Raw genomic sequence first — 26,554 nt, forward strand, 5'->3', positions numbered from 1 at the left:
TCACTATCGCGATCACTTTTCCCGTCGCGAAAAGCGATTGATGTAGTGATCATTTTTCTGAATCACACGGTCACTCCCGCCGTCGCTTTTCGCATCATTTCGGATATCACAGCTCGTTGTCATAGGACCCGCATCACGAAGATATAAAGCGTGTTTGTTTATCTATGTCGTTCCCACAATTGTCAACGCTGCGCTGCAATCACACCATACGGTCATTCGTTCTGATTGGCTGATATGGGGTTTTAGTGATGGTTTTAGCGACGGAAAAAGCGACCGGACGAGAGATGAAAAATAGCGATGGGAATTCTCATCGCGATCCCAATCGCGAAAAACAATTGCCGGCGACGATCATTTTACGAGAGATCACTCTAGTGAATGCGATAGTGATCACTTTCGCGACGAAAAAAAATGATCGTGTGATTCAGGCTTACGTGTTAAATTAGTTTCCGTTTTCCATAATGATATCGAAGAAAATTTGCGATGCTAACCTCACCAGTTGGCGACTGAGCAGCCATCTCAAGCGCGTGCTTTTAGTTATTAATGGAAGATAACGGAAGTCGTCTTCGATGAAATGCTGTCCCTTAATATTCTAACATCTGCCTCACTCGCTAAATATTGTCCCGGAAACAGCGTAGCAAATTTTTCTCAGCGCATCAGGTCAAATCGGTGAGAAGCATTTTTTTACAGCACTACCGAGTACCAGGGAAATATTCGCCAACTTTGGCTTCAGACTCGTAATCGGAATTTTAATTGGATTCAGAGTTGTGTTCCTTTGCTCAGGTTTTTGGTACCGAGTTAATCGCGACGTGACTTCGGATCAGATTAATCCTAGGTCATAAAAGAAATAGAGCGAAATTATCGCAATGCTTAACCCTTTATATGTGAATTTTTTGGACATTTTTCCCGGTTGAGAATCTAAAGTCAAAATTGGCGAATATACCCCCAAGGAGTGGGATGAACATTTTCTAGGAAACGTGGTCGGTGTCTACCGAAGATTCTGATATCCAACCGCCACCAGAATTGTCAGTTGTGTATGAGGCGGTGAATCACTGCCTCGGAGTTTCTTTTGGCACCGCAGTGCTACATCAAATTCCTTGAAGCTTGGTGCTGGCGGACTCTCCCAGGCTGATCTCGGAGGGTGGTGGGGAGGAGTTGGAGGAATAAGAGGAGGAAGGGGGGAACCCCGGGGGCTGGGGGCGTCGCCGGAAATCCTCGCCCCCGCTCTCGTAGTCCGCCTCCCGCCCCTCTGAGTACTCCTCGTCGCCGCGGGAGGCACCACTGTCGCCCTCCCCGTTGGCCGGAGGCGCCCCCTCGAGCGCCGGCGCCAACGCCCGCTTCTCCCACTCCTCCAGGTACGCGATGACCTTGGTGTGGTTAAAGTTCACGGCCTCGTCGATGGGCGCGTTGCCCCACCTAAAATGACCACATCCAGGATGTCCATCTCAATATACAATTGTAGCATGGATCAAAAAAGTTTCCTTATAAATGGAATGGCACCGCACATGCTTGTGGGTGATTTTGACTTCTTCTATAGCGGCATGCTACTCTAAACCTATTCCCATGAGGAATGTATCTAATTCTAACACCGCAAGGTCGTGTGCTTTTAAACAAGATCATTATACACACCGCTTACGGAATACCAAGTAAAAAAATAAATTTCAATAAAAATGAAAAAGTGCAGTCTAAGTACCCAACCTGAATGAAAAGTAAAATATAGATTGCTATTATTTTATTAATTTTCCCTGTTGCGTAAACAAACTTATCCAAAACCCATCGTGGAAAATAAAAAGGGAATACACAAGAAAATATTTTGCTGGTTAACATATTTCTTTATCTTACGCTAGTTTTGGAAAGTCGACAAACAGGATTTGGTAAGAATACATCAAACGTCAGATAATGAGTTGAATTTCTGTCGGCGCAACGAGACATAGAACGCGAGAAATGGAGGTGAGCTTTAAAAGATAGCAATGGTGGCGCTACTCCATTTGCTGGGAATTATATATTGGCGACTTTGGAAAGTCAATTTAAATGCGTGGTGAGTGACAACATATCTAGTGGCCGACAGTAGGATACTCTGTTGAACTATTTGTGACTACAGTAGTCATCATCAACGAGTAAACTGGGCTAGTAGATAGACTGACAAGGGCGTACCCAGGATCAAAAATAGGGGGGGGGGGGCAGGCCATGGTCGTTCAAGTTGTAACAGTTTGGAATGGAAAAGATGAATGAAACTAACATTTTAAGAATATTATATTAGTTTTTGAAAATAGTTGCTCGAAAAAAATTATTTTAGTTACTTGTTTTGTACTAATATCATTTTTCGTGGGTTTAAAGAAAATTTGCTGAAAGCTTTCGTTTCAATCAAGTTCTGATCAAAATCTTACGCGATTTTTGCTTCTAGGGGGGGGGCAGCTCCCCCCTCCTGCACCCCGCTGGATACGCCCATGTAGGCTAATAGTAATCATACCTGTCCTTTGGGTTGTGCGGGACGCCGCACTGCTCGAGGAGGAATCGCACGCAGTCGAGGTGTCCCTCGGCGGCCGCCAGGTGGAGCGCCGTTCGACCGTCGTAGTCGGACAGCGTCATGTCAGTCCCAGACAGCTTGTGCCTGCGCAAGAGGAGAATGCGTGGAAGGGTGAGAACACCATGCCGCTGGATGAAGACATGGAGTAGCAGTGCGAGGACGATTCCCACCCGCTCGAGTGGCCTTGTCTCGCGACGAATTATTATTGGCACAAAACTAATTCAATTGTTTACCTGATAAATTTAGGCTTAAATATGTGAAACTTTTCCATCGCGGAAAATAAAAGAAACAAACTTTGCTAGGTTCACTTGTATATTTAAATAGGCACGACGCGGGGTTCATAACATAGTTACATGTTCAGGTGACCAGTGGCGCAGCGAGGGTGGGTTTTGGGGGTTAAACCCCCCCAGAGCTCAAAGAAATATACAATTTACTAATATCCATTTTACTTAATTATATTGATATTACGAAACGAATAGTGTAATTATTAATAAAATATCCCTCAGAAAGCCGTAAAACTCACCATTTTGAACCGTTTATCTTAAAATTCCGCAATTTATTAATCTCGCACCTACCGCTTATCCTGGTGGGTATTCCATACCCCCACACACCCTGGTATTGGTTGCACCAAATTCCTAACTGCGCTCCTGCAGGTGACTGATCATGTATACATCTCCTTATACAGTCGCACGAAAATTGCGACAGACAGGACATAAACCTATCGGAAAGGAGTCCTCACTGTCGCACCCGACTTGTTGCAAAAGAAAATGTCTACATGATCAGTCATCAGAATATAAACTATGTTAATAAACCCAGGTCGTGCCTTTTTAATATGCAAGCGAAACTAACAAAGTTTTATCATTTTATTTTCCATAATTCTATTGTCTTGAAATTTTTAGGGTAGGCATATAAATATACAACTAAGTAAAAATTTGCCTACGCCTCAAATTTTATAATTCTATCTTTTAATTCAAATTATTGTCTCGGACATAATTTGGTTCTATTTTATGAGCAGGAAAATGTTGAAGACTCTCCTTTGCTTATCCTAAAATTTAATTCAAGATGATAGCATAATTTTTACGCGAGTAATTCGTCACCGAAAATGACCCTTCGAGAACTTATGCAATCGCCTTGAAATTTTCAAGCATTTGATCGTATCTAAAATTTGAAAATTTAACTTCAGTATTTTCTTAGATGAAGGTACAATTTTATATAAGTTACAGACAAGTTTTATAAACACATATAAACTCTATTTACCCTGAAAATTTTCAGACGATATCATAAGACATGGTAGCGGACGTAATTTCATTGAAATCTATCAGATGGGGAGCTGGATAAATTGCAACTTGACTATTTCCAACGTGAGGTTACGTTGTTACTGACCGTCAATTCGGTACATGGTGACAAAATCAAAGTATAAGTGCAAGAAATTTAGCGGATAGAGTTAAATTTGAATCCAAAATGTAAATGGTGTCACAATCGGAACACTTCAAAACATGCCTATACATCCACCAAGCCCATCTACCATCTGTCACATCCCCTTAACCACCCCCCTCAGCACCTGAAATTTTCTATCCTCCTATATCCCTCCCTCTCACTGCTCGGATTACACTTTCTTCTCATTTTTATCCTATTTTTACCTTGATAAGTTTCCCCTTTAACTACATCAAAGTCGGAAAAATTAAAAATCCAAGTGTGAAAAGGCAATTTCAATATTTTCAGCTCCTATTTTAAATATTAATTACGAAAAATAACTTGATTTAAATGCACTATTTTTTTAACCGAACCGGGTTTCCTTACAGTAGCAGCGCCGTTAACGCCATTTTTTATAATTAAAACGTGAATTTAAACATATTTATTTTTTGATCATTAATGTAGCACACTTCCACAACGTTAGGCCTGAAGTTATTAATTTAAATTTTTAAGAATTCATTGATACTTCACATTAATAATACTTCTCTTATGCGTAATCCTTCATCAAAAAAAACATGAGCGTTTGAGAGGGAGAAATGCGTCCACTTGGAGACGTATGATTGATACCTTCTCATGGCAGTGACGTCACCGCTGGCAGCGGAGAAGAGAAGGTTGACAATGCTGAGTCCACGGCTCTCGAAGCGATACCTTCGGGGGTCCTTCTTGTTCGCCGCGTGCTTCAGGTTGTCGTAGCGGTGGAAGTTGAACACCCTCACCAGCTCCTGTTCACCACAAAAGGGGGAGAAGCCAGGAATAGTACAATAAGAACGTATCACTTGGGGAAAATAGAGAGGTTGAGGGGGTCGCCCCCCCCTTTCAAATGAGGAAAACAAAGAAAAGTAAAGTAGCAGGAATTAGTTTGATGAATAATTCTCGAGGTCAAGGGCGCGCCACGCAGTGATAATGCATCATATGTTTTCTTGTTGATACATAGTTCATAAAAGAAATAGAATGGGTTGCCCTTATTAAAACGAGTAGACCTAACTCAACAATGGTTGTGGTCCTCCTAATATTAATCATGGATTATTCATTACTGGTCAACAATCCTATTATTGGTCTAACGTAGCTCTCCACTCAATTTGCCTGTCAGCCTATCTTTTCATACCTACGTCTTTCTTCTCTTTCACATCATTCCTATTTTATATATTTTGTTCGGCGTATTCCATTTCGATGCATTATTTGGATTGACTAAGATAATCGATAGATAGATAGATGCAAGAGTTCGGGAAAAAGATAGAGAGAGGGAAACCCGAAGGACTGAAATCGTCCAAATGGATACGACAAACACTTCCAAAATGTCCTAAGTGGCGCGATCGCCTCTCGTCACCAAGTAAACGCTCTCTACAGGGACCAAATCAATATTTGACATAACTAATGGCAGCCTTACTATTGCCGAGAGAGGTGTCCCAGAGGGCTCGGCCTCCCATGTAATTTCATCAGCGTAAATATAACAAGAGATGATTAGAAAAGAAATTGTGAAAGACTTCTTACGACACAAAATACAAATCGTAAAGGCGATTTCAAGTTAGATAAAACTATCGCGCGAAAAAATGTCACCATGAAAAGATATTAGGTCCAATAATATTTATTTCACTGTACATGGTTTACGTTAAATTTATACGATAAAAAATGAACCCTTCTGGATTTAATGTGCTAAGCCATTAATTACATCACCACATATAAGACGTTTGCACTCCATGAAAAATGTATTTGCTTGAACACAGGATGATATATTAAAAAACTGGAGAGAATATACAGCGCGTGAATGGGGTACAACAATAGAATTCTCCGCTGATTTGAAGAGGACCTCGGAAGAATAGATGGAGAGATGACAACTAAATGCTATTATTTTTACAAATCAGATCTATATACGCCACAAGCCAAACCCACATTGGGAGTAGCCTGTCTGTGACTTGTAATAATCCAGGAAAAGTAAGCCCACATCATGATACGAAAAGGGTTTTCATTTCAACACCTTTCTCGGTGGAGTATCCGAACCACTAATTCATCGCTTAATAGTTTCATAAGGAAGTGAGGCGTGGACAATGACAGCCGCGGAGAAATCTATAGTAGAGGCCTTCGAAAAGTGGTGCTACAGAAGAACGATAAGGATAACATAGATCGACAGAGTAAATAATGAGGAAGTCCTTAGAAGAGTGGGAGAGAAGAGAAGAATCATGAAAACCTTGATAAGAAGACTGAGCAGCCTTTTAGGCCACATCTTGAGGCATGATGGCCAGATGAAGATAATTTTTGAAGGACAAGCAGATGGCAAGAACGGAAAAGGAAGACGTCGAATGAAATATATAGAACAGGCAAAGAAAAAAGAGAAGACATACGAAGGTGTGGAGACATTAACTGATAGGAGAATTGAGTGGAGAGTTACGTCAAACCAATCTTATGAATATTGACGAGTGATGACGAATAGTTTCATACCACTACACCATAGCCTTTTGAATCCTAAGAAAACGTAGGTTTGCTTGTACACAAGATGTGGTAATGAAAAGTCAGTTGGAAGTAAAGTGCGTCAGTAAAGTGGTTAGACTTTCACACATTATGCTTTGGGCGACGCAGTAGACTGCTGATTATCAATAAACTTGAAAATAGTAAACGGAGAGAGAAACGGCATCGGAAAGAAATTCTTTAAAGCGTCAACCAGACACGACCGACGCGCTTTGGGTTCCCATGACGGATTTTAGCAGAGCCGCACCAGCAGCGACACAAATTAATTGAACTCGGCGTGATGGGTGGGGAAGGGATAGGTCACCTCGCAGAATTGGACTCCGCGGACGCTGTTCCCGAGCGTGTCCAGGTTGGGAGACCATGTGCAGATGCCCAACACGTTAGGGATGACCACCAGCATGCAACCGCTCACACCCGACTTTGCCGGCAGACCCACCTGAGGACGACACAAATACATATTAGTGCATCCACACAAGAAGAAAGCTGATTATTAAAACAAAATTTTATTTTGATACGGAGGCTTCCACGGTGAATGAATTGGTAATCGTTTGCCGGGTTAATGCCGCGTTGACTCATTTTGGTGGACAACAGTTTCGGACGCATTCAGGATTTCGAGTTGGTTTTGGGTTAGTCACCTTAGATGTGACTATGTTATGAAACCCGGGTCGTGCCTATTTAAATATACAAGTGAACCTAGCAAAGTTTTATTTTCCATAATGATCTCGCAGGTCTCACCTGTCTAGTTAATCCTGAAGTTATCAGTTAAACAATTGAATCAATTTTAAGCGAATAATCCGTCTCAAGAAAAGGCCGCTCGATCAAGCAGCACGGTGTTATAGCTCTCTCACTCAGCTTCTTCTCCTCGCGCCCGAAACAGTATTCCTCCAAAATGAGTCAACGCGGTATTAACCCGGAAAACAATTATAAAAATATACTAATTAAGTGTTCAGTCCATTTCCGTAAAAGTTTTTATCTGGCTCTGGTTCAATCTGAATTAAGTTATGGATTGGTTTATTGTGGGGAGCTTATCAAAATATATTTCATGCCATTATTACATTGCGAAAAAGAATAATTAGTTTTATTGTCGATAAAAATCAAAATGTTAAAACTCTTCCTTCCTGTTTTATTCGTCAAAATTTCTACCTTTAAGACACTTATATATATTTGAAGTCTTAAGAATATTTTATTTAAGAAGCGGAAAAAAACATTGCAAAGAACGAGACGTGATATAAGAAACGCATTCTATGTGTATTTAATTAAACCAAAAATATACTTTTTTAAATTTTTTACCTGCAAATGAGACATAAGGTAAGGATATCTTGACAAGAGATAATATAAAGCCAAAACAGCATTAAAAATAAATTGCGCAAAATGAATGCGGAATCATTATTCAGCATTCATTTTGCTCAGCCAAGTGCAAATCATTTATTCAAAATAATGCAGGAAGAATATTATATTACTACAAAACTGTGTTGTAATCTTATTTATATTTTAATTTTAGATTATTCTATTATTCTTTTAAAAAAAATGAGCAGCTGTAAATTCTGAGAATTCTATTGTAGATATATTGACAGAATTCTAATGTAATAAACAGCAGTACCAAAGATTTTCCTAGGAGGCTACTTAAGCCTCCTATATTTTTGTATGACATCACCGTAAATTTTTTCCCAGGAAGTAATAAACGTCCTTTAATGTTGTTATAATAACCCTACTGGGCATGAGTCAAATGCGGAGTGAGCTAGTTCCCATTAATCGCCTTCAATTCTTCTCCTCTGGATATATACCACCTAGCTTAGTCCACCAATCACCGACTAATATTAATTCATTTCCCCTCCGGACCCCGAAGACCTCTTTCTTCCCTCATGAACCCTACCTGCCCTCCCACCACTTCTAGTCAGGGTTACCAATCCTCCCGCATTTTCCTGCAGCTACCGTATTCCAAAAATTATTTTCTAAGTGGCATCATTGGCGTAAGCACCTTTCATACGGTTAAGTAAACTTTACACATTCATGCAAGCTGCGTGAATTTGAATGAATACATAATGATTTATATTCCTTTCATACCTTATGAAATATGACTGTTTTTCTAATTAAATTTTGCCGAACACCTGTTCTACTCTTTTCTTTCAGAAAATGTTGACAACCCTATCTGGAAAATGTACACCAATTATATTAACGTAATCGGTAATCGCTCGAAGGCTATCAGTTTGTGTCATTTGCGCCAATAATAGGGAGGCAACATAAGAATAAAACCGGGCAAGGCCATAGCCCGATAAAGAATGGATTGGAAAGTGCGTAGAAGGAATAGTATGTAAAGATGTGAGCATGGAATTTACCTTGAAGGCGAACTGTCCCGAGTAGTCGTACATGCCGCAGCTGTGCATGAGGGAGAGCACATCACGAACCGAGTCCGGCTTGAGCACCTTCTCGTCCGTGATGGGGCAGATGCCGCCGTTGGCCAGTGTCGCTGCCACAACCGACAGCACGTCACAGTTACTCTCCATTGAGCAGCACTGAAAGTACCAAGAGATAGAGCGATGCCATCGAGTGTACCACAATCACTAAGCCTTAGAACCTCACTATGTCTCTACTCCGGACAGGAAGAATAAATTTAGAAAGATATTTTGCCGCACGGGTAGGTATAGGATTTCGCTTTTCCTCCGCACAAAAAAGAACTTAAGTAAAAGCTAATTTGAGAAAGAAGAAAATTTTGACAAAGGTATTTATACTCTGTTTGACATGAAAACTTTAAGGTGATAGCGTTAGTTTAAAATGAATAATACGCCACTGAAAGGACAAAATCCGACCGGTCTAGAGAGAAGGATGCGTCTTCTTAAGTATCAAGGAAGAAACTAAATATCGCGAAATGCAAATTTATAAATGTGCTCCTCGAGTCGCTTATAGTAAAATTACGATAAAAATTGAAATTTCGATACTATGAAAAAGTTGTTTCACTGGATATTATTTCAACAGTATTTAATTAATCATTTCGTAAAAATTCTCCACTAACTGTATCAATCAACGCTTAACATTGGTTTCTGATTTATACTTTTGGGAAATCTCAAACCAAAATACCAAAATGTTTAGTCCTTCCACATATTGTTAGTCAATTTGTGGCTAACATGTAAATTACCATCTGTTGTATAACTTTCGCTTTGATATAAAGCTGATTCCAGATGTGTATTATTAAAATGATCTATCAATGCTGTGAAAATCAATTTGGCTTTAATATTTTCAGGTAATTTTCACAATGATTTCTAGCAAAAGCTACAGTAACTGTATTTATTGATTGTCGTTCAGAAGGTTACGATATTTCAAAGTAATTTCCATAAAAGTCACTAGTTTCGTATAATTAATGATAAATCAAACTATAGTTATGCAGCTATGATACATGAGAAGAGTTTCGAGTACTCTACACAATATTCAAGACGTCACCTGGAAGTAGAAGTCCATGCATTCCCTGAGGTTTGCCTTTTCGGGGTAGCATTTGTTCTCACGCATGTAGAAGCCCAAGGCATAGTTACGATCGGCCGCCTCCCTCTCAGACAGGAAAACGGCGTTGTTGAATCCCAGGTACTCGCCACCAGCCAATTTCTACAATGAAGATATTTTGAGGATGAGGTCATATTGGTGATACTTAAAGAGTCAAACAGTGCAGTTTACTTATTAATAACGGGCTTGTCCAGTAACTTCATTTTATCTCTCGATTATTCGCGGCGAAAAACGTACCCTTTTGCAGGTAAATTTACGACGTTGCGAACTCATGCCGAACAGATTACCCCTTCTCTGCTAATCCTCAGCCTTTTGCATGTTCCTGGTGTAGTCAGTTGTTGTTTTGACTTGAATATGCGATTCCTTTCCTCCAAGAAAGGCTCTCCAAGATCGAGTAAATGAACCAAAACTCTCATGACATAGCGAACTCATGAAAATTGGGCGTTAACTTTTGCCTTTGTGTATGTCTAACTTACGAGATAATGACTGAATGGGGATGTTTTTTTCATGGAGGCATGTCTTACCCTCCCATTTAACGAAGTCTTTTAATGGAATTCTATTTTAAGTTTCAGTGATCACTGGTCAATAGAGATGCGTGAAAACAGCAAATGCGATAAATGCATTATAGATGCGATGTGCGCAAATAAATGCGACATAGATGCGATGACTGGACTTTTATGATATTTTTACGCAAATTTGCCTTTTCGACGGCTAAATTCGTACATTTTGTGCCGAGCGCAGTTTATATGCTCCGCCGACACTCACCGCTTAAAGCATGTGAGCAACTGGCCAGCTGCTAGTTGGCTGAGACTCTACGTGGCCGCGAACTACAAGTGGGCGCAGGCAAGCTACACCTCCACAACTATACCTCTCATTCCTTAATTGTTCTACAACATAGTTATTGAAAATATTCTGTATTTTGTCATATAACTGTGTTTGACTACATTTTATCGTCATCTACCACATTATGAAAATAAAAAATAGACGCTACAAAATACGATAAACTGTTATTGAAAGTGCGATAAAATAAAAATGAAAGTGCGACTTTCACGTATCTCTACCGATCAACATCATTCTCGAGATTTAAGCCGCGTAAGGTATTTTCGGCAATCGACCAATTCCAATAATCCTGATGATCATTTATATATAAGATCCATTGAGAAATAACTAATTAAAAGATAATTTATTTTTTTAATATCCCAAAAATATATAGAGGGTGGCTGGGAAGTAGAAGGCAGGTGAGGTTGGACGAGTGATACGGTTCTTGTTGATGTTAATGCACAATGACACAAAATAAATTGATTGTGGATACCGTGAGAAAACATTATTTAAGCGTAAAAACTGGTAGAATGATAAATCAAGATGTGCTAAAGCAATTCTGTAGGCAAATTTTGTTCATTAACATTTCCACTCTAATCAAATTCCAGCTCACTATATCATCCAAATGTCCCTTATTCAATTGATATACGTTGAATTATCTTGTCAACGCTTTGCCAGGCCATTATTTTCTTTCGTTCAGTTTAACAACGTACCAAAACAAGGGTGAAATCTGAATTCCGAAGTATTAAGAAATTACGATGCTTTACTAGGTACATTCCCTGAAATGTTTCTTTCTTTCTCACCCATTCACTTTCAAGTTATTCTGTATATACCTATCGAATAATGAAAATAAAATAATTTCATGCGTATCATTATATCACGAAGTCGGAACTTGATTTCAAAATGATATCAACACATTCTTAACAAAAACGATAGTATGGCCCGTACTATTGTCACCCATTAACTATATTAAACAATCATATATGTTGATATCAATGCCCAAATTTGGTATTATCAATCATATAAACATTTGTATGGCTCGGTTGATAATATATCCCTTGCCAAGCTACCAAGTATTTACAATGCCATTGGTGAAAATCCAACACAAAATCAAGAATACTAAGGGCATTGCTGTGACGAAGGAAGATAAACTTGCAATTTGAAGTACAAGTGGGCAGTGGCGCAGCGAGGGCGGATTTTGGGGGATAAAACCCCCCCCCCCCAGAGCTCAGAGAAATTTTTAAGTTTAATCCATTTTACTTATTTGGATCGGTATTAATTAAAGAATAGTGTTGGGATTTATCAAATATCCCCCAGAAAGCCGTAAAACTCGCCATTTTCAACCATTATTCTTCAAATTTTTCTGGAGGAGGTCCCCCGCAACTCCTGCTTACCCTGGTGGGTATGCAATACCCCCACACCCGTAAGTATTAGTTGCGCCTAAAGCCCCCCCCCTTAGCCTTAATTCCTAGCTGCACCCCTGCAAGTGGGTAATTTTTTGGAATGGGTAAAACGGATCAAATGGGGTTATCGCTAGGAATCTTTTCTGTTATGACATCGATATAGAATGGGTGCATTTGAGTGAAACTAAATGCACCTCCGCAGTGCTTGCTTGAAGCGCGAATTTCAATGTTCTCCATCCCGCACTCCCGGCGCTTCGAGCGTTCACATCTCCCGTCCTTATCAAGTCTCCCGCTAATTGCGACCTCACGAGTGCGGATTGGCGATTCCATTAGCGACCACATCTCGTTTTCCCGCGTTCCTATCGCTCACTAATAGAGCCTTCAGCTAGACACACCAGGGGCAGAGCGAGGAAATGCGCTCACCTTGAAGTAGTTCATGGTGAAGTCGAATTTCTCGGCCAATGTCATCTCGGGACGAACCAGAGTCTTCAAGAGCGACCCAACCAAGATGGCTCCCGCGTTGATCATCGGATTGTGTGGCTTCTCTGTCGTCGCGAGCAGGAAAAAATAGAAAAAATTAACGTGCGCACTGCATTGATTTGTCATTAAGCCAAAAAATAAGATAACAGTATCGGTGCTCCCTATGTAGCGATTTAAAATAGCTGTGGATTCCATGAGTCTCTAGCCTTATCCACAATATTAAGAAAAAAATAACCCAAAGAAATGAGAATACATCGGATTAACAATTTTTCAGCATTATTTCCATATCCTCTGTTGATCCTCGGCAAAAAAGGTACTATAGGGATGTGCGTAGCTGTATTTGAGATTTTTCGCGGGTCTACAGTCCAAATATTTCGGTACATCATTGGAATACTGCACGCACGTAGCACGCTAGCTTCAATTCTAATCCGAAAATCAGCCCCTATTTCTTCATTCCCTCCAAATAGTAATACATAGAGTATGAAATGCTGAAGATATGAGTATTCCTAAGTAAAATCCATCTATGAATTATTTTGAACTTTTAACTTTTGCGTAGCTTCCTATTAATTCTTTCTGTGGAAGATATACAGCGCCAAAAAAACGATGTGCAGATTTCACCCGGAGGTGTGTGTTAGACGGAATCTGGGGAGAGTCCCGTAGCATCTGGAACACCGTAAGCATCGTAAAATCTAGACGTAGAAGTTATAAATGCGTGCGAAACTTGTATGTTCATAATTATAGGAAATGTCAAAAGAAATATGATAAGTGAAAAAATTTTCTCGATATGGAGACAAGGTATAATTCAATATTCGCCTAGACAGGAGGTTCAAATGGGATACATATCCGGAAAAAAGGAGGACATCTTGTCACCAAGACATCCAAGCATCTCATTAGTGATGTCTACTTCGGTTAAATTTAGCGAATGGTTCTCTAAATAATAATTCAATAGATTGAACTCGACAGAAAGATTCGGTAAACTGGGTTGCATACTATCAGGGATAAATACTTTTCACTAACATTACCTCAAGAGTATAAAATACACCACATGAACTGCACTATTTATTAAAATGAATTGAATTGCACTTTAATGGTTTCGTTTTTTTTAAGTTAAATTCGCAATTTTGAAAATCTTCCTCATAATCGAATCAGCTGCCTTTGGATTGGAAGAAAATTTTCACGGCAAAATCTTAGTTTTTCAGGCGGCAGAGCAGAAATACAGCGAAAAGCTTGGAAACATGGCCAACTATCTTGACCCAACTACGGAAAAGTTGGGCTAAATATTTCGCTATTCAATAATATCCTGGATGGTAAATGCAACAAATTGTCCTTAGGAATGATTGATTACGTATTAATTGTAAGTAATAAGAAGGTTTTCAAAATGGAATTTTGTTTAAATTGAACGATTCGGAAACAATTTGAAAATATTTCAATTCTTTAGCTCATTAAATAGATTTAGAATCGTTCGTTCGTGAACTACCCATCTACACACCTGATGCGACAGTGGCGGCATTCTCTTCCTTCCAGAGCAGCAAAATATGAGTAAGTAATTTTACAGAGGCATGCTAAAATAAATGCTCTTGTATTTTTTTTATAAAGAGTTATTATAATAAATACCCTTCCTATGGATGCCAATTGAATAGGCATTAGGGTGATGAATGAGAAGTATGATGAGAAAACTATCTCTTCCACTTACTGTTGTGGTCCAGCACCAGTTCGTTGAACATCCTACCGCTGGGTTCCTGGCCCACGTATTGGTGCACGAGGTCAGCGCCCAGTTCATCTAGGGCTATGGCGTAGGTCAGCGGCTTGCTAAACAGGAATTAAATAGTGCAAACGTTGAATTTCCTATAAAAATGCGTACCAGAAGACATACCTGTCATGCATCATTCAAAAAATTCTACTGGTTAACATTTTCAACAGAATTATAAAATAAGAAAATAAAACACACTAAAAAGTTTACGGCTTGACCTTGAACAACTGTGAAACAGGAAATTAAAATTCTGCACTTTAGTACAGTCCATACTAATTCTCTATACCTAAATGTAGCTTGGGAATACTGTATCATCTAAATAATAGCGATAGATTGATGATGCCACAGTAATGTCGTAAGCATGGACGAAATAAAGAATAAACCCAGTTGATTTCCATCCCTGGGAAAATATACTTTGACAAAGATCGCACTTTAAATATCATAAGTGACTAGTGTTTCCGCGAAAGATGATCGAAAAGAAAGGCAGGGTTTCAATGAATATTTACACCTGATCCCTTCCTTACCTACGAAAGTATTTAAATGTTAAGTATTCGCGGGTGGAAATTACTTGCCTGCATGACTGTAGAGTGTAGGGCACGTCCGTGTCTCCGATGGAGAACCTCTGGCCATCTATAGTGCAGATGCTTACGCCCCAGTAATCGGGGTTCATCCTCGCCAATTGAGGAATGTAGCTGGCCACCTACAAAGGACATACAAAGAGTTCCCACAGTCAGTCAAAGAGTTAATATACGGGAAGATATTTCGAAATCGTAAACTGAATGATGTTGTTTAAAGATTAGATTTAAGTCTAGAAAATGAGCCTAAATTGAACTAAACATTCTCGAATTGGCAATAAAATAGATTAACTATCATTATAAGAGTATCACAAATGAACATCGAAAAAGTGGGAGGGGCAACCCGCCTTCTGCCTATCCCCCCTGATTGCCATAAATGCCGTCTCTCTCGATGAAGGAGTCGAGGACCTCCTGACGAAAAGCTCCGGTTAAATCTCCGTTGTGGACATTAAAGAAAACAAGAAAATTCACGGCTAATATAGGATCACATTTCAAATCCGACATATCCTAGGCACTCACATTGTTGGAAAAGTATCGGCCACACTTTATCCACCATGAATACTCAGACCCTGACTCAAAACCCGAGAAGTAGTACCCGTATTCACAGCGCTCAGTATCGTTAATGCACTGTTAGATATAGAAGAAAACAAAGGGAAGGACTAGCTAGACTATTACAAAGGACTAGTTAGAGCGTGATCAGCTCACATTTTCTTAAATTATAATTACATGTTTGCATATACACGTATAAATAACGTAGTACATATTGACAGCTCATGTTTTAATTGGATCGCCGGTAAATCTGAACAAGATTTTCAGATATCTGACCTAAGTATACCGTGACTTTAAATGTTCCACTATGTTCTATCAATTACTAGGACACAAAATTCAAAACGCCCCAATTTGGCCGCTTAAGTATCTGACCTTCCTCATTCCACAGCTCTATGGTCACTCATTAAGGTAACCCGTTTCCAATTAACTCGAAGAATAAATTTGAGGTCAAATAGATTTTCAGAGTTAAGCGAAGTACCCCAAAAACAATCCATTAACTTATGAAACTGAAAAGTCATCGAACTTTCACAAGATGTGAACATTACCTTAAGGTGATCCAACAGAAATATCCATGCTCCACCTAATTTAAACTTAAAATTACTTAATTGATTGTGAGGAGTGATAGTCACTAACAAATAAGGATTTAATAGTAAAACAATTTTGAAAATATACATCTACGTGAGCATTTTCCGAAGGAAAATCTTGAAATTATGATTGGACGAGTTCAATTAGTTCGTTAAATTTTTATTTCCACATAATTTTCAGCATTCTTCACCCATTCCATTAATTTAGTACCTGTCCTAAACTTAAAACTGTGAAATTGACAATATTTTGCTTATTCTGACGGACAGGTGCAGGCCACTTGTGCTGCACCTTGCCAAACTATTTCCTCTGGTCATGTCCCTTCTTTTGATTTGTTCCCTATGTCGTAACTCCTGGGTCCTGCCCTCATCACCAGTTACGCGTCTGTGGCATGGGACCCCAAAATTGAGCACTGAATGAGCGGAAATCGGTCGACCCAAGGTTGTTATCGGAGGCAGCTCTTATCTGTCGCCATATCCATGGCTCAGACGCAGAGGTCACCCTGATCGTGCGGTCACCGGTCAGTTATGACGATGGGCACTCACGCGCGACTTCCGCTCTCACTCTCTTCTCTCACCTTTCCCTCGGTGTTGGACTTGCAGCGCCAGTAGATGTCCTCGATGTGCCGCGTGAAGCCTTGGAAGTCAGGGATGATGAACTGATGACGGAAGGCCCTCGAGATGAGCACGATGTTATGCGACACCACGCTACAGGAACGAGAAGGAAAAAATCGCGATGATTATGTGAGAGAAAAACTGAAAAACATACGTGCAGAAGGCATAATCACTGCGTTCTCAACTGGTAACACAAGTAATTACTAGAGAGAGTCATGTTCAATTAGTTATTTTCTATTTCCTCACGATACAGGTTACTCAGCAGGGGCGGATCCAGGATTTCTTTCTGGCGGGGGGGGGGCCCAAGCAAGGCCGCATCCAGGATTTTGTTCTGGGGGGGGGGGGGCACAAGGATATCTCGAAATACAAAACGAACGCAATGATAATGGGACCATATTAAAAATCTCGCATATTTTTGAGGGTTTGGGGGGGTCACGTGCCCCCGTGCCCCCCCCCCCCCTCCTGGATCCGCCTATGTTACTCGGGGACGCCTATGTAATCATTCAACTTTTCATTTATTTGCAGTCATAAATCATGATGCTCTGCATTAGGCCTTAGGCACTATTTTCTCATATTAACGCCACACATTAGGGACCTACGGAATTCCGCAGGTCCCCATTCTGTGTTAACACAATGGCACAGCAGTGAAAGACCATGAGAGACTGACTGAGATCTCTAAAGTAAACATTAAAAATTATAAAACATAAGTAAATATATACCATATATGATAAAACGAGATATTTAATAAAAATATGGCCTAAGAGCACAGAGAATAAACAGATGCCACAGAGAAAAACCCGACTTATAAATGTGAGTGCAAAATAAATATTCTAGGAACAAGGAAAATCCTGAACTTTTACATTATTTTAAAACTGTTACTAAAAGGTAAAACTACGCTTTATAAAGGAAAGGGGTATGAACAAGATATAATTATAAATAAAGATATAGGCATTACGAAACTTCTTTTATCATTGCCTAACTTATTGTTTTTAAACTGAGTTGAAGTGAGTAGTCGCGTACAGTTTGCCTGCTTTGAAGAGTCGAAAATTTTTTTGCGAGATTCCATTGCAAAAATAGCAAAAACTCGAAGAAACCTTCTGAGATCTAATTGTAAGTGATTTCTTTCGATGAGTTAATTAATTTTTTATGGGTTAAAATTGTGCACATCAACTAAAACTATCTTCTGCCTTGATATTTCCGTATTTATTAAGTAATTAACATTGTACCGTATCATCAAATCTAAAAAGTCAAATTGCTACAGGCATTTTTTACTTAGAATATAATCATTTATAAGACAATGGCTATTGCTGCAGTTTCTTTGACGTTTTTGATGACATTTAAACATGAACAGACATCATGTATTTTTCTCGTGGCTCCTGGGTAGTATGCAACACGTCTCAGCTCAAGGTGCGATCGGGAGGATTCCCCTCGGAAAATTAGGATAAAGAATGGAACGCATGCGAAACGTAAACGCATCAGCGATGTATTCTCAACTATAAATACAAGAAATTACCATAGAGGCACACGTTTGTCCAATAGGGTGGTTTCCTAATATTTTTTATTGCCTAAATCGAAAGATTATTACTCCTAGAGTACGTATTTCACGCTTTTAGATTTTTAATTGACGATATCTATTTTTCGCGATTAAATGAAAAGTGAAAATTTTCAAGCGCGCGAAAACGCGACGGCTAAGTATGGGAAAACTCCGAGTGGCGACGTTCTGGTTCCCGCTGCCGCAAGAGAGGTGACCTTGAGGCGAGGCTCTGAGCGCTGATACGACGCAGGATGCTAGCAGGTAGCTGAGTACCATGCTAGCTGGTAGCGCTTGGCTTAAATAAGGATTATTAATACCTCATCAAACGAAGAAAACTTTCCGACCTTAGCCAGTTTTAATAGCTGATTATTAAGATATGTTTCCCTGAGCTCTGTGCCTCATGCATGCATTGGCAACCTCAGACGATGTATAAATCCTATCCTCTCGTGTAGAAACTAGGTCCCTGTGACGTCACGTGGAGTGGCATCGCACGGGCGCCATTCTGGCCTTTTCCAAATGAGGTTAAAATTGACCACTGAAATTCGTCTAAACCGGTATTTCTAAAACCAAATAATCTGTATATTATGAATACACTAATGGTGGGTAACGAATCGCAATCAATGCCTTTCGTTTTCTTTGATGAAGGAAACTACCCTATTGTTATTTTTTCTATTTCCTTTGACAACCACGGGTAACGCGGGGATGGCAATAGGCTCGTACAGCAGTTTTTTTATTGCTGATTGTGATAGAATTTGAAAAAAAGAGGAGATTCGCTTTTTTCAGTTTTTTGTTGCAATCCGTCGCCTACCTCCACGAAATTACGAAATAATTATGATAGGGGGGTTCCTAGTGTATCAACGAAGAGTAAATCCGACACTCACTTTTTGAACGACTCCCTGTCCAGCTTCATGGTTTCCGGGGAGCCTGCCTCGGATCCGAGCAGCTTGTGCGTCATCTTGAGGTTCTCGATCATCTCGGCCAGCCGGGGGTCGCTCTTGCGCAGACCGGTGCTCTTCAGCGCCTGTCACGATGAAATTAGTGGTCAAACTTGAAATTTAAGCCGTACTAGCTGCTTGTCGGAACTTCAGTGCAAATTTCGCTAGGGTTAGTCAAAAGCATATTGTTAAAAATGTAGATGCAAATATTGACGGCGTTGACAGTTAATAATAATTGAAGCTTTAGTTCATCTTACCATAGCAAGTAGTTGTAGTAGTATTTTGTTTTAGGGTGCCTCGACAACTAAGGTCATTTGCACCACCGACAGATTTATTAATTCAAAATTTTAAAACATACATTAAGAAGGCATTTAACATTCATAAAAATGGAAGGGGTAGTCAGATGATAAAAAGGTTGGAATTTAAACATTAATTAATTAGCCCGGTCTCTATTAAAAACTTTATCACTCGGCTGATACTATCAGGGTCGTCTCCTAGGATGTGCCCTAGGTCTCCCCCGATGTTCAGCTGATGGCGCACAGAACGGTATTTCTCACACTCCTCTGTCAGGAGATGTCTCACAGTAATGGGAGAGTCGCAATCATCACAAAGGGGTGGAATTCTCTCTTCAGTGAAGAGGTACGAGTGGGTGAGAGCGCAGTGCCCAGTTCTCAATCGCGTGATTGCGACCTCCTCCCTGCGATTCCTCCAAACTTACTGTAGTAAGGACCTGTTATCGCACTCAGAGATCTCTATTATAAGTCGATGCGCCGGTATATATTTCCAATAGAGGACCCAGAAAACAGCGAATGTAATTGCTTAAATATTTTCTAAAAATCTATTTATGACTCGCCACTTAATTTTGCTTTTGTAGTAGTAAGGCAGATATGTATAAATAATAAAATAAAATTTTGGGTCAATTATGGGATGAAGTTTTTATAATAGTTGATAAACAATTTTTTACACATTAAAATATAACAGCAAAAGAAAATACCATTTTAGGCATTTCAAACACATTCAGTGGCCTAAGTAAAGTCTAAGCCACTAATATATAAACCAATTAAAATAAGCCATAAATTATGGCTCTCCACCTATTTCTGGAGATGTAGAAGGAATTATATGATCGAAGGCACGTTACTTAGGCAAAAATTCGCAAAAATCGCCCAATTTTTTTCCGCAAATCCAACTGAGAGTATTAAGTTTGAGGTGAATGAAGACCCATAAAGAAATTTACATTGAAATCTGAGACCCCTAAAGGACAAACTTTGGTTGAATTGAGATGGAATGAAAATTACTTTTTTTTCAATTTTTGGGCTCTGGTCGCAGCATATATTTTCCGATTTTAGCACATTATTCGGAACTAGGTTTAGTGATCGACTTTTCCACTCATTGTCAATAAAATTTTTACCCCAAAAATATATATTTCGACCTACTCAATTGCGCATACCATCTTCAATGGACAAACAAAAGGTAGACGGAGGAACATGCCTATTTGCCACAATTTTGTTGTGAGAGACCCTGCATTAGAATATTAATATGAATAAAAATTAAATAATAAATATTAATATTATAAAATGTGTTAAACAAGGCCAAGAATAGAAGAAGAAAAAAAATATTAATATTAACCCAGGTGAGGGTGCGCCCAAAAAAAATATTTTATTTTCCATTTCCTTGAAATTATATAGTTATGCTGTGTTCTTTTTTTAAATGGGTCCACCGAATTAAATTGATACTAATTATTATTCTTATTAAATAAAGAAAAATCATGGGGTGATATCCACCCCGCGCGCCCTTTACCGCGTTAGCGTTATAAAATCCCCCGCGACTCTTTTGGATAGGTTCGGCTGTAAAAAAAGAATCGAGTTGACTTCATAGCATTATAGCAGCAACATCCAAGAGCCCTCTTAGAAAGGTTACCTTATGGAAATTTGAGGATGATAAAATAACTAAAATTCTCTATCCAAAGATGCTGGAATACTTATTATAACATAATTCTCCTGATAACGTGTTAGCTAAAATTTGAATCCATAACACAATGATGAACTCCATGGCACGAGCAGGATTGTCATACGAGTATGAGAACTGAAACCCATACATTCCAACCATAGATGTCAACTCATGGTTGGTTTAGGTAAGCTACGTAAATTTCGAACTGAGGTAGCTCCCTCAAAGGAGCTTATTTGGTCTTATAAGAAAACTAGAAAAAGAGTTCTCCTTTGTAAAAATAAAATTGCTTCGATCACATAGGCAAACATGCCCACGCTTACATAAAACCATTTAGACAGCTGGTCCCAACGTCTGCCTGGACAATGACGTCACATTGTTTACAATTTATCCTGAGGAGTTCATTCGTGACATAATTTTCGGGTTGCACTTGCGCAGCGTGACTAATGAGACGCGTGGCGCTAGTGGTCTCAAGAAGAGTTCCTCATGACTACTTGTGAAAAGTTTTGATGCGAGGACCAATATTTTCGCCTAAAACGCATCTTAGTTTTACATAATGGAAGAAAATTTGATTTAAAAAGGGAATTGCACCAAGAATTCGAGTCAAGAAGAAAATTGGCGCATGCGCAGAGGCTGGCTTACCGCTATGAACTTCCCGACGGGCATGAGGCCGGTCTCCTCGTTGCGAAACATGTCGAAGAGGGCGTCCTCCACATTCTTCGCCTGGTCGTGATCCCGGGAACTGTGGGAGAAAAGTTAGATCGGCAACACAATCATCAGTTCACCAACAGAGAGGAAAATATCTAAAACAACGAGATCGTCGAAGTATTGTCTTGATTGTGAAGTTAGACCGAAATGTTAGACACGAAGGAATAGTTTGAAATTGTTGGGAAACCTGATACGTTGGTACCTAATTCGTCGATCAAACTGGTTGTATTCACTGATCACGCGACACCGATCACCAATGGAGGAGGCGACCGACAGCAGAGGCCATGAGGGGTGCGGAAGAAAGAGTGGAGAGAACCCTTGCGACGGCATTTCACTGCTCTTGACGAAAGTCTCCAAGGGGTCAATGTCCCATCCTACGGATTGAGTGATTGAAGTTCCGTTCAAAACTTTCAGGCACTATCATCACTGCCACCCCTAGGAATTCAGCTCTGGATCATGGAAACGGAAAAATCTCTGGATCACTCTACACTCAAAGGGTCGTTTTCTCATTCTCCAGGAACAGGAAATCTAGGAAACGTAATAAAGATACACTTTTGTATGTTCCACAGAAGTTTTAATAACCGACCCAGGTTTCAACAGTACACTATGCCATTATCAAGCGGCGGCCATAGTGTACTGTCGAAATCTGGGTCGGTTATTAAAACTTCTGTGGAACATACAAAAGTGTATCTTTATTATGTTTCCTGTCACCAAGTTCCACCAAGTATCGCCTTAAGTTCCAGCCTTAATTTGAACAGGAAATCTAGTTTCGCTAGTGATGACACGCGTCAACTCACTGCCGGAGGAAGGTTTTCATATTCCTCTCCCTTCCTCTCCTATCCCTTCCAGAAAGGGGATAGTCGGGCGCACAATCGCAGGGATACCTCTTTCCCTTTATCTTTCTCGTCTCCTCCCCGCCCTCTGGTACAGGTGCAGAGTGCAGAAGTCCCGGAGATGCAGAACTAGCCTCAGGAGTTAAACCCCATGGAGACCATGCAGGATTTCGATCCACCAGCTAACGCCGGGATTTGAACTCGAATTCACTGGTTAGGACACTAGCTATCACATCCATTTAACAACGATAGGCTTCACTGCGTATAAATTATATATTTTCATAATTACAGATACGTACTTTTCCTCTCATCATCATCATCATCATCAGTGGTTAATAATCCTGAGATTGAATGGCATCTTCCGGGATTTCCATTTCCGGGATTTCGCCTGCGTTGTCACTATAAACAACAAAAACGGTTGGAAAAGCAGAAGATGCTGCCAGTCATTACGCAACACCATGGAAGTCTTCGCTCCAATCCTAAGATGATTTTGACGCAGCTCTCCATTCAATTCTCCTATCAGCTAATCTTCTCCTCTAAATTTTAATATTTGTATAAATTGACAAATCGTAATGCTCAGCTGCTCCCGAAAGCCTAAGATACTAATTTTTATAACTTATTTCATCCCCCAAGCTGCATCATCAGGTACATTTAAGTGCAAATTTACCTGATGATGATGCTTAGCGGTGATTCATGCTGAGCATATACTAAAATTTAGTGAATAAGTACTAATATATAATTCTGAATGCTAACCACCAAACAAACCCGAACCTCTACATTGGACACACCAACCCAGGGTGGGTTCCACCCTCATAACAATTTCGCCCCACATTACCCCTCCTCCGCACGTCACTGCCCAATCACTGCCCATCCAGAAATCATCTCTCTTCTTACCCAGCCACAGTTATTACTTCTTTCTCACTCTTTCCTTTCCCAAGGAATTCACCCAAGACGCGGTAACAGAGGTTAGGAAACTTGTTATTAAGGGCGAACACCGGTCCTTGGTGGGACAGTAACCCTACACATATTTACGCCACTATTCCATGGCTCCAAGTCTGTTCCTCGCTTGTAGCAGTACAAATTCTTCCAAGACAGAGAGGTTTGAAATAATTGGCATAAAGGCTGGAAATCATATCTCGAAGAGCCCTTCTACCAATCGAGGACAAATCACTCTTTTGGGAATGGTCCCTGGAGCTATCTGCTTTTTCGTGAAAATGAGATCCAAATTCGTCATTTGACCTTCGTTGAAGCGAATTTTCTTGTAACGTCAGCTCTTCCGCTCCTAAAATCTTTTGTACTTCTCTTGGATGCTGGAAATAAACATGTAGGCAAGGGTAACTTTCGGAAATAGTTCACAAAGAGTCTGTCACAGACTGGTTTCCTAGGGATAACTATTCGATCGGCAATCACAAAAATTTTAGGCCTAAAAGTTACTGATGTGCCAGTTATTGTAATTTATTTGGAAAGCATTAAAATGTCCCATCAAAACCACAAGCCAACGTAATGTTCTCGATCAACGGATATATCCTATAAAGCATAAGTGGGCAACCCGTATAATGCCCCCGAAGTAATTTCATGCAGCTCCAACAGACATCAGTTACTATCTGCTTAAACAATAAGTTTGGTTTTTTCGTGATTGAAACTTTTCCTAATAAATGGACGTACGGGTGTGCACTGTGTGATGAAGCAGGATTTTAACATGCTATCAGCACCCGAAGCTACGGACGTCACCAACCAGAAGAAAACCTTCCTCCATTATATCAAAATTAAGGATCAATGAGAAGCATTCTTCAAAAATTGGACGTATAACGATTTTTAAAAACATTCTGTAAAGGTAAAATTCCTCTTGCGACGTGAGAAGGACAGAACGCCGCTGCAAATCGAAGAAATAAACGAAATTCCCTGCGGAACTTAAGGTAAAAATACACCGGGGAAAAAAGGGCGCACAGTCAAAACTCGACTGGAAGAGCAAAAACAATCCATTTGACTACGGTACACATTGTAATCGAGTATAGTGACACACGAAGCCTCAGACTCGCGATCGACTTAGACAACAATAGAGTAATCGCCAATGAGGGATATTGCAAACCCCGACTCATCCATCGCATGGTGTCGCATCCCAGGAACGAACTAACTTGAACTAGCAACCTACAGTGAAGGAAAGGTCACCGAGCTCTGCTCGAAGGGACTCACCTTAGGAATCTGTTCAGCAGCCTGAAGAACCTCTCATGGCTGTGTTGATTGGTGCTGCGTCGTTTGGGCGTCGAGCTTCCGCTGTCCCTAGAACTGGTGTACAAGTCGTAGGGGTCGGAGCGGGACATCTTCAGCTGCACAACAAAGGATTATAGTAACTGTTAGTAAGGATATATTGTGTCCTTTTGAATCAAATAGTATATCTTCTGAAGAGGGTTGAGCATAAGAGAACATAACACACTCACTCAGGGGCGCAGCTAAGAATTAAAGGCTAGGGGGGGGGGGGGGTTTAGGCGCAACTAATACTTAGGGGTGAGGGGGTATTGCATACCCACCAGGGTACGCGGGATTTACGGGGGCCCTCCTCCAGAAAAATTTTAAGATTAATGGTTCAAAATGGCGAGTTTTACGGCTTTCTTACGGCTTTACGGTTTACGGAGGGATATTTGATTATTTCCAACACTATTCTATAATTAATCGTAATCCAATTAGGTAAAACGGATTAAACTTAAATATTTCTCTGAGCTCTGGGGGGGGGGTTTCCCCCCTCTCGCTGCGCAACTGCCCTCACTGTGCCCCTCAATTATTCACAAAGGCAATGCATCCAAAGGAGAAAACATAGAGTATAAATGAGTTTTTACAAATAAAACTTCACGAATGAACTCTAAGAAAAATATTTCTTGTAACTCTTTGCATAATTTTTTTTTCAAAATATGTAGATGCAAGCCATTGAAATTCGACAATTCTTTTTTGTACACTATCCCAATATGTCTTATGATTTGTCATTATCCCGAGTCCTCGATGCCATCGCCTTTGTATTATCTCCAACGCAAGCAACATGGAACCAGATGGGCCGAGTTCGATCCCCAAACATTAAAATGACGACACTCACATCTTCCATCTCTGCAAAGAAGAAAACTCCACTCTTCTCCGGCTCAGTTCCTCGCGGACGCCCGGCCTAAGGATAAGTTGCAGAAGCGGGGGCGCGGCGGGTGAACGCTGTATTAACGACGGACGATAACTGAAGTCTAATCCCCTCCGCCTACATATCTGGCCGTCAATGCGGAAGATGGAGTGAGGGAGAGAGGAAATGCGTTTGGCGAGCCAATGGAATTGCGCGGCGACTTCTTCTTCTTGGCGGTCATCGGATGTTTCTCTCGAAAGAGGAGGGAGGGAGATGAATGCTCGACAGCACCCACGCCGATATTCTTCAATACTCCATCGATTATTCGTTCAGGCTGGACAGTAGTTCCCGAGAACGATTCAATTCCATCCCCCGGAACGACGACCCACGCTCCTCCCTCCGCGGATAGGACAACTTCGTTTCCGCATTGAGAAACCGAAGTGCTGGGCGGCCACGGAGTATTTACCATGCTTAAAATAATTAAGACAAGGAATACTGACTCTCTTCTACCTAATCTTCACCCAGCCAAATCCTCTTCTAAACTTCCCCATCTCATGCACAAAGGTTAAGAAAACACTTAGCTGTTTCACAAAATAAAATATATTGCGACCGGTTTCGATACAGCGTATCATCATCTGATATATGATATATCATATCATCATCATCAGCCAGATGATGATACGCTGTATCGACACCGGTCGCAATATATTTTATTTTGTGAAACAGCTGAGTGTTTTCTTAACCTTTGTGCATCATGAAGGAGTTTCACCATGTTACGC

General features: G+C 40.3%; 1 protein-coding gene across 1 annotated transcript; it reads right to left on the reverse strand.

The window, feature by feature from the left end:
* Nucleotides 1-795: 795 nt before the first annotated feature.
* LOC124154641 (glutaminase liver isoform, mitochondrial-like) lies at nt 796-26,079 on the reverse strand. Its single transcript, XM_046528490.1, has 14 exons — nt 25,764-26,079; nt 24,872-25,005; nt 21,780-21,879; nt 19,140-19,279; nt 16,688-16,817; nt 14,977-15,104; nt 14,348-14,463; nt 12,598-12,719; nt 9,896-10,054; nt 8,797-8,973; nt 6,765-6,896; nt 4,565-4,719; nt 2,468-2,608; nt 796-1,413 (listed from the first exon to the last, which is right to left on the reverse strand). The coding sequence occupies exons 1-14, from the start codon at nt 25,770-25,772 to the stop codon at nt 1,086-1,088; spliced, it is 1,971 nt and encodes a 656-aa protein (XP_046384446.1). The 5' UTR covers nt 25,773-26,079; the 3' UTR covers nt 796-1,085.
* Between the last annotated feature and the right edge of the window lie 475 nt (nt 26,080-26,554).

Source organism: Ischnura elegans, chromosome 2 (genome assembly GCF_921293095.1).
Source record: "Ischnura elegans chromosome 2, ioIscEleg1.1, whole genome shotgun sequence".
In the NCBI taxonomy this organism is placed as follows: domain Eukaryota; kingdom Metazoa; phylum Arthropoda; class Insecta; order Odonata; family Coenagrionidae; genus Ischnura; species Ischnura elegans.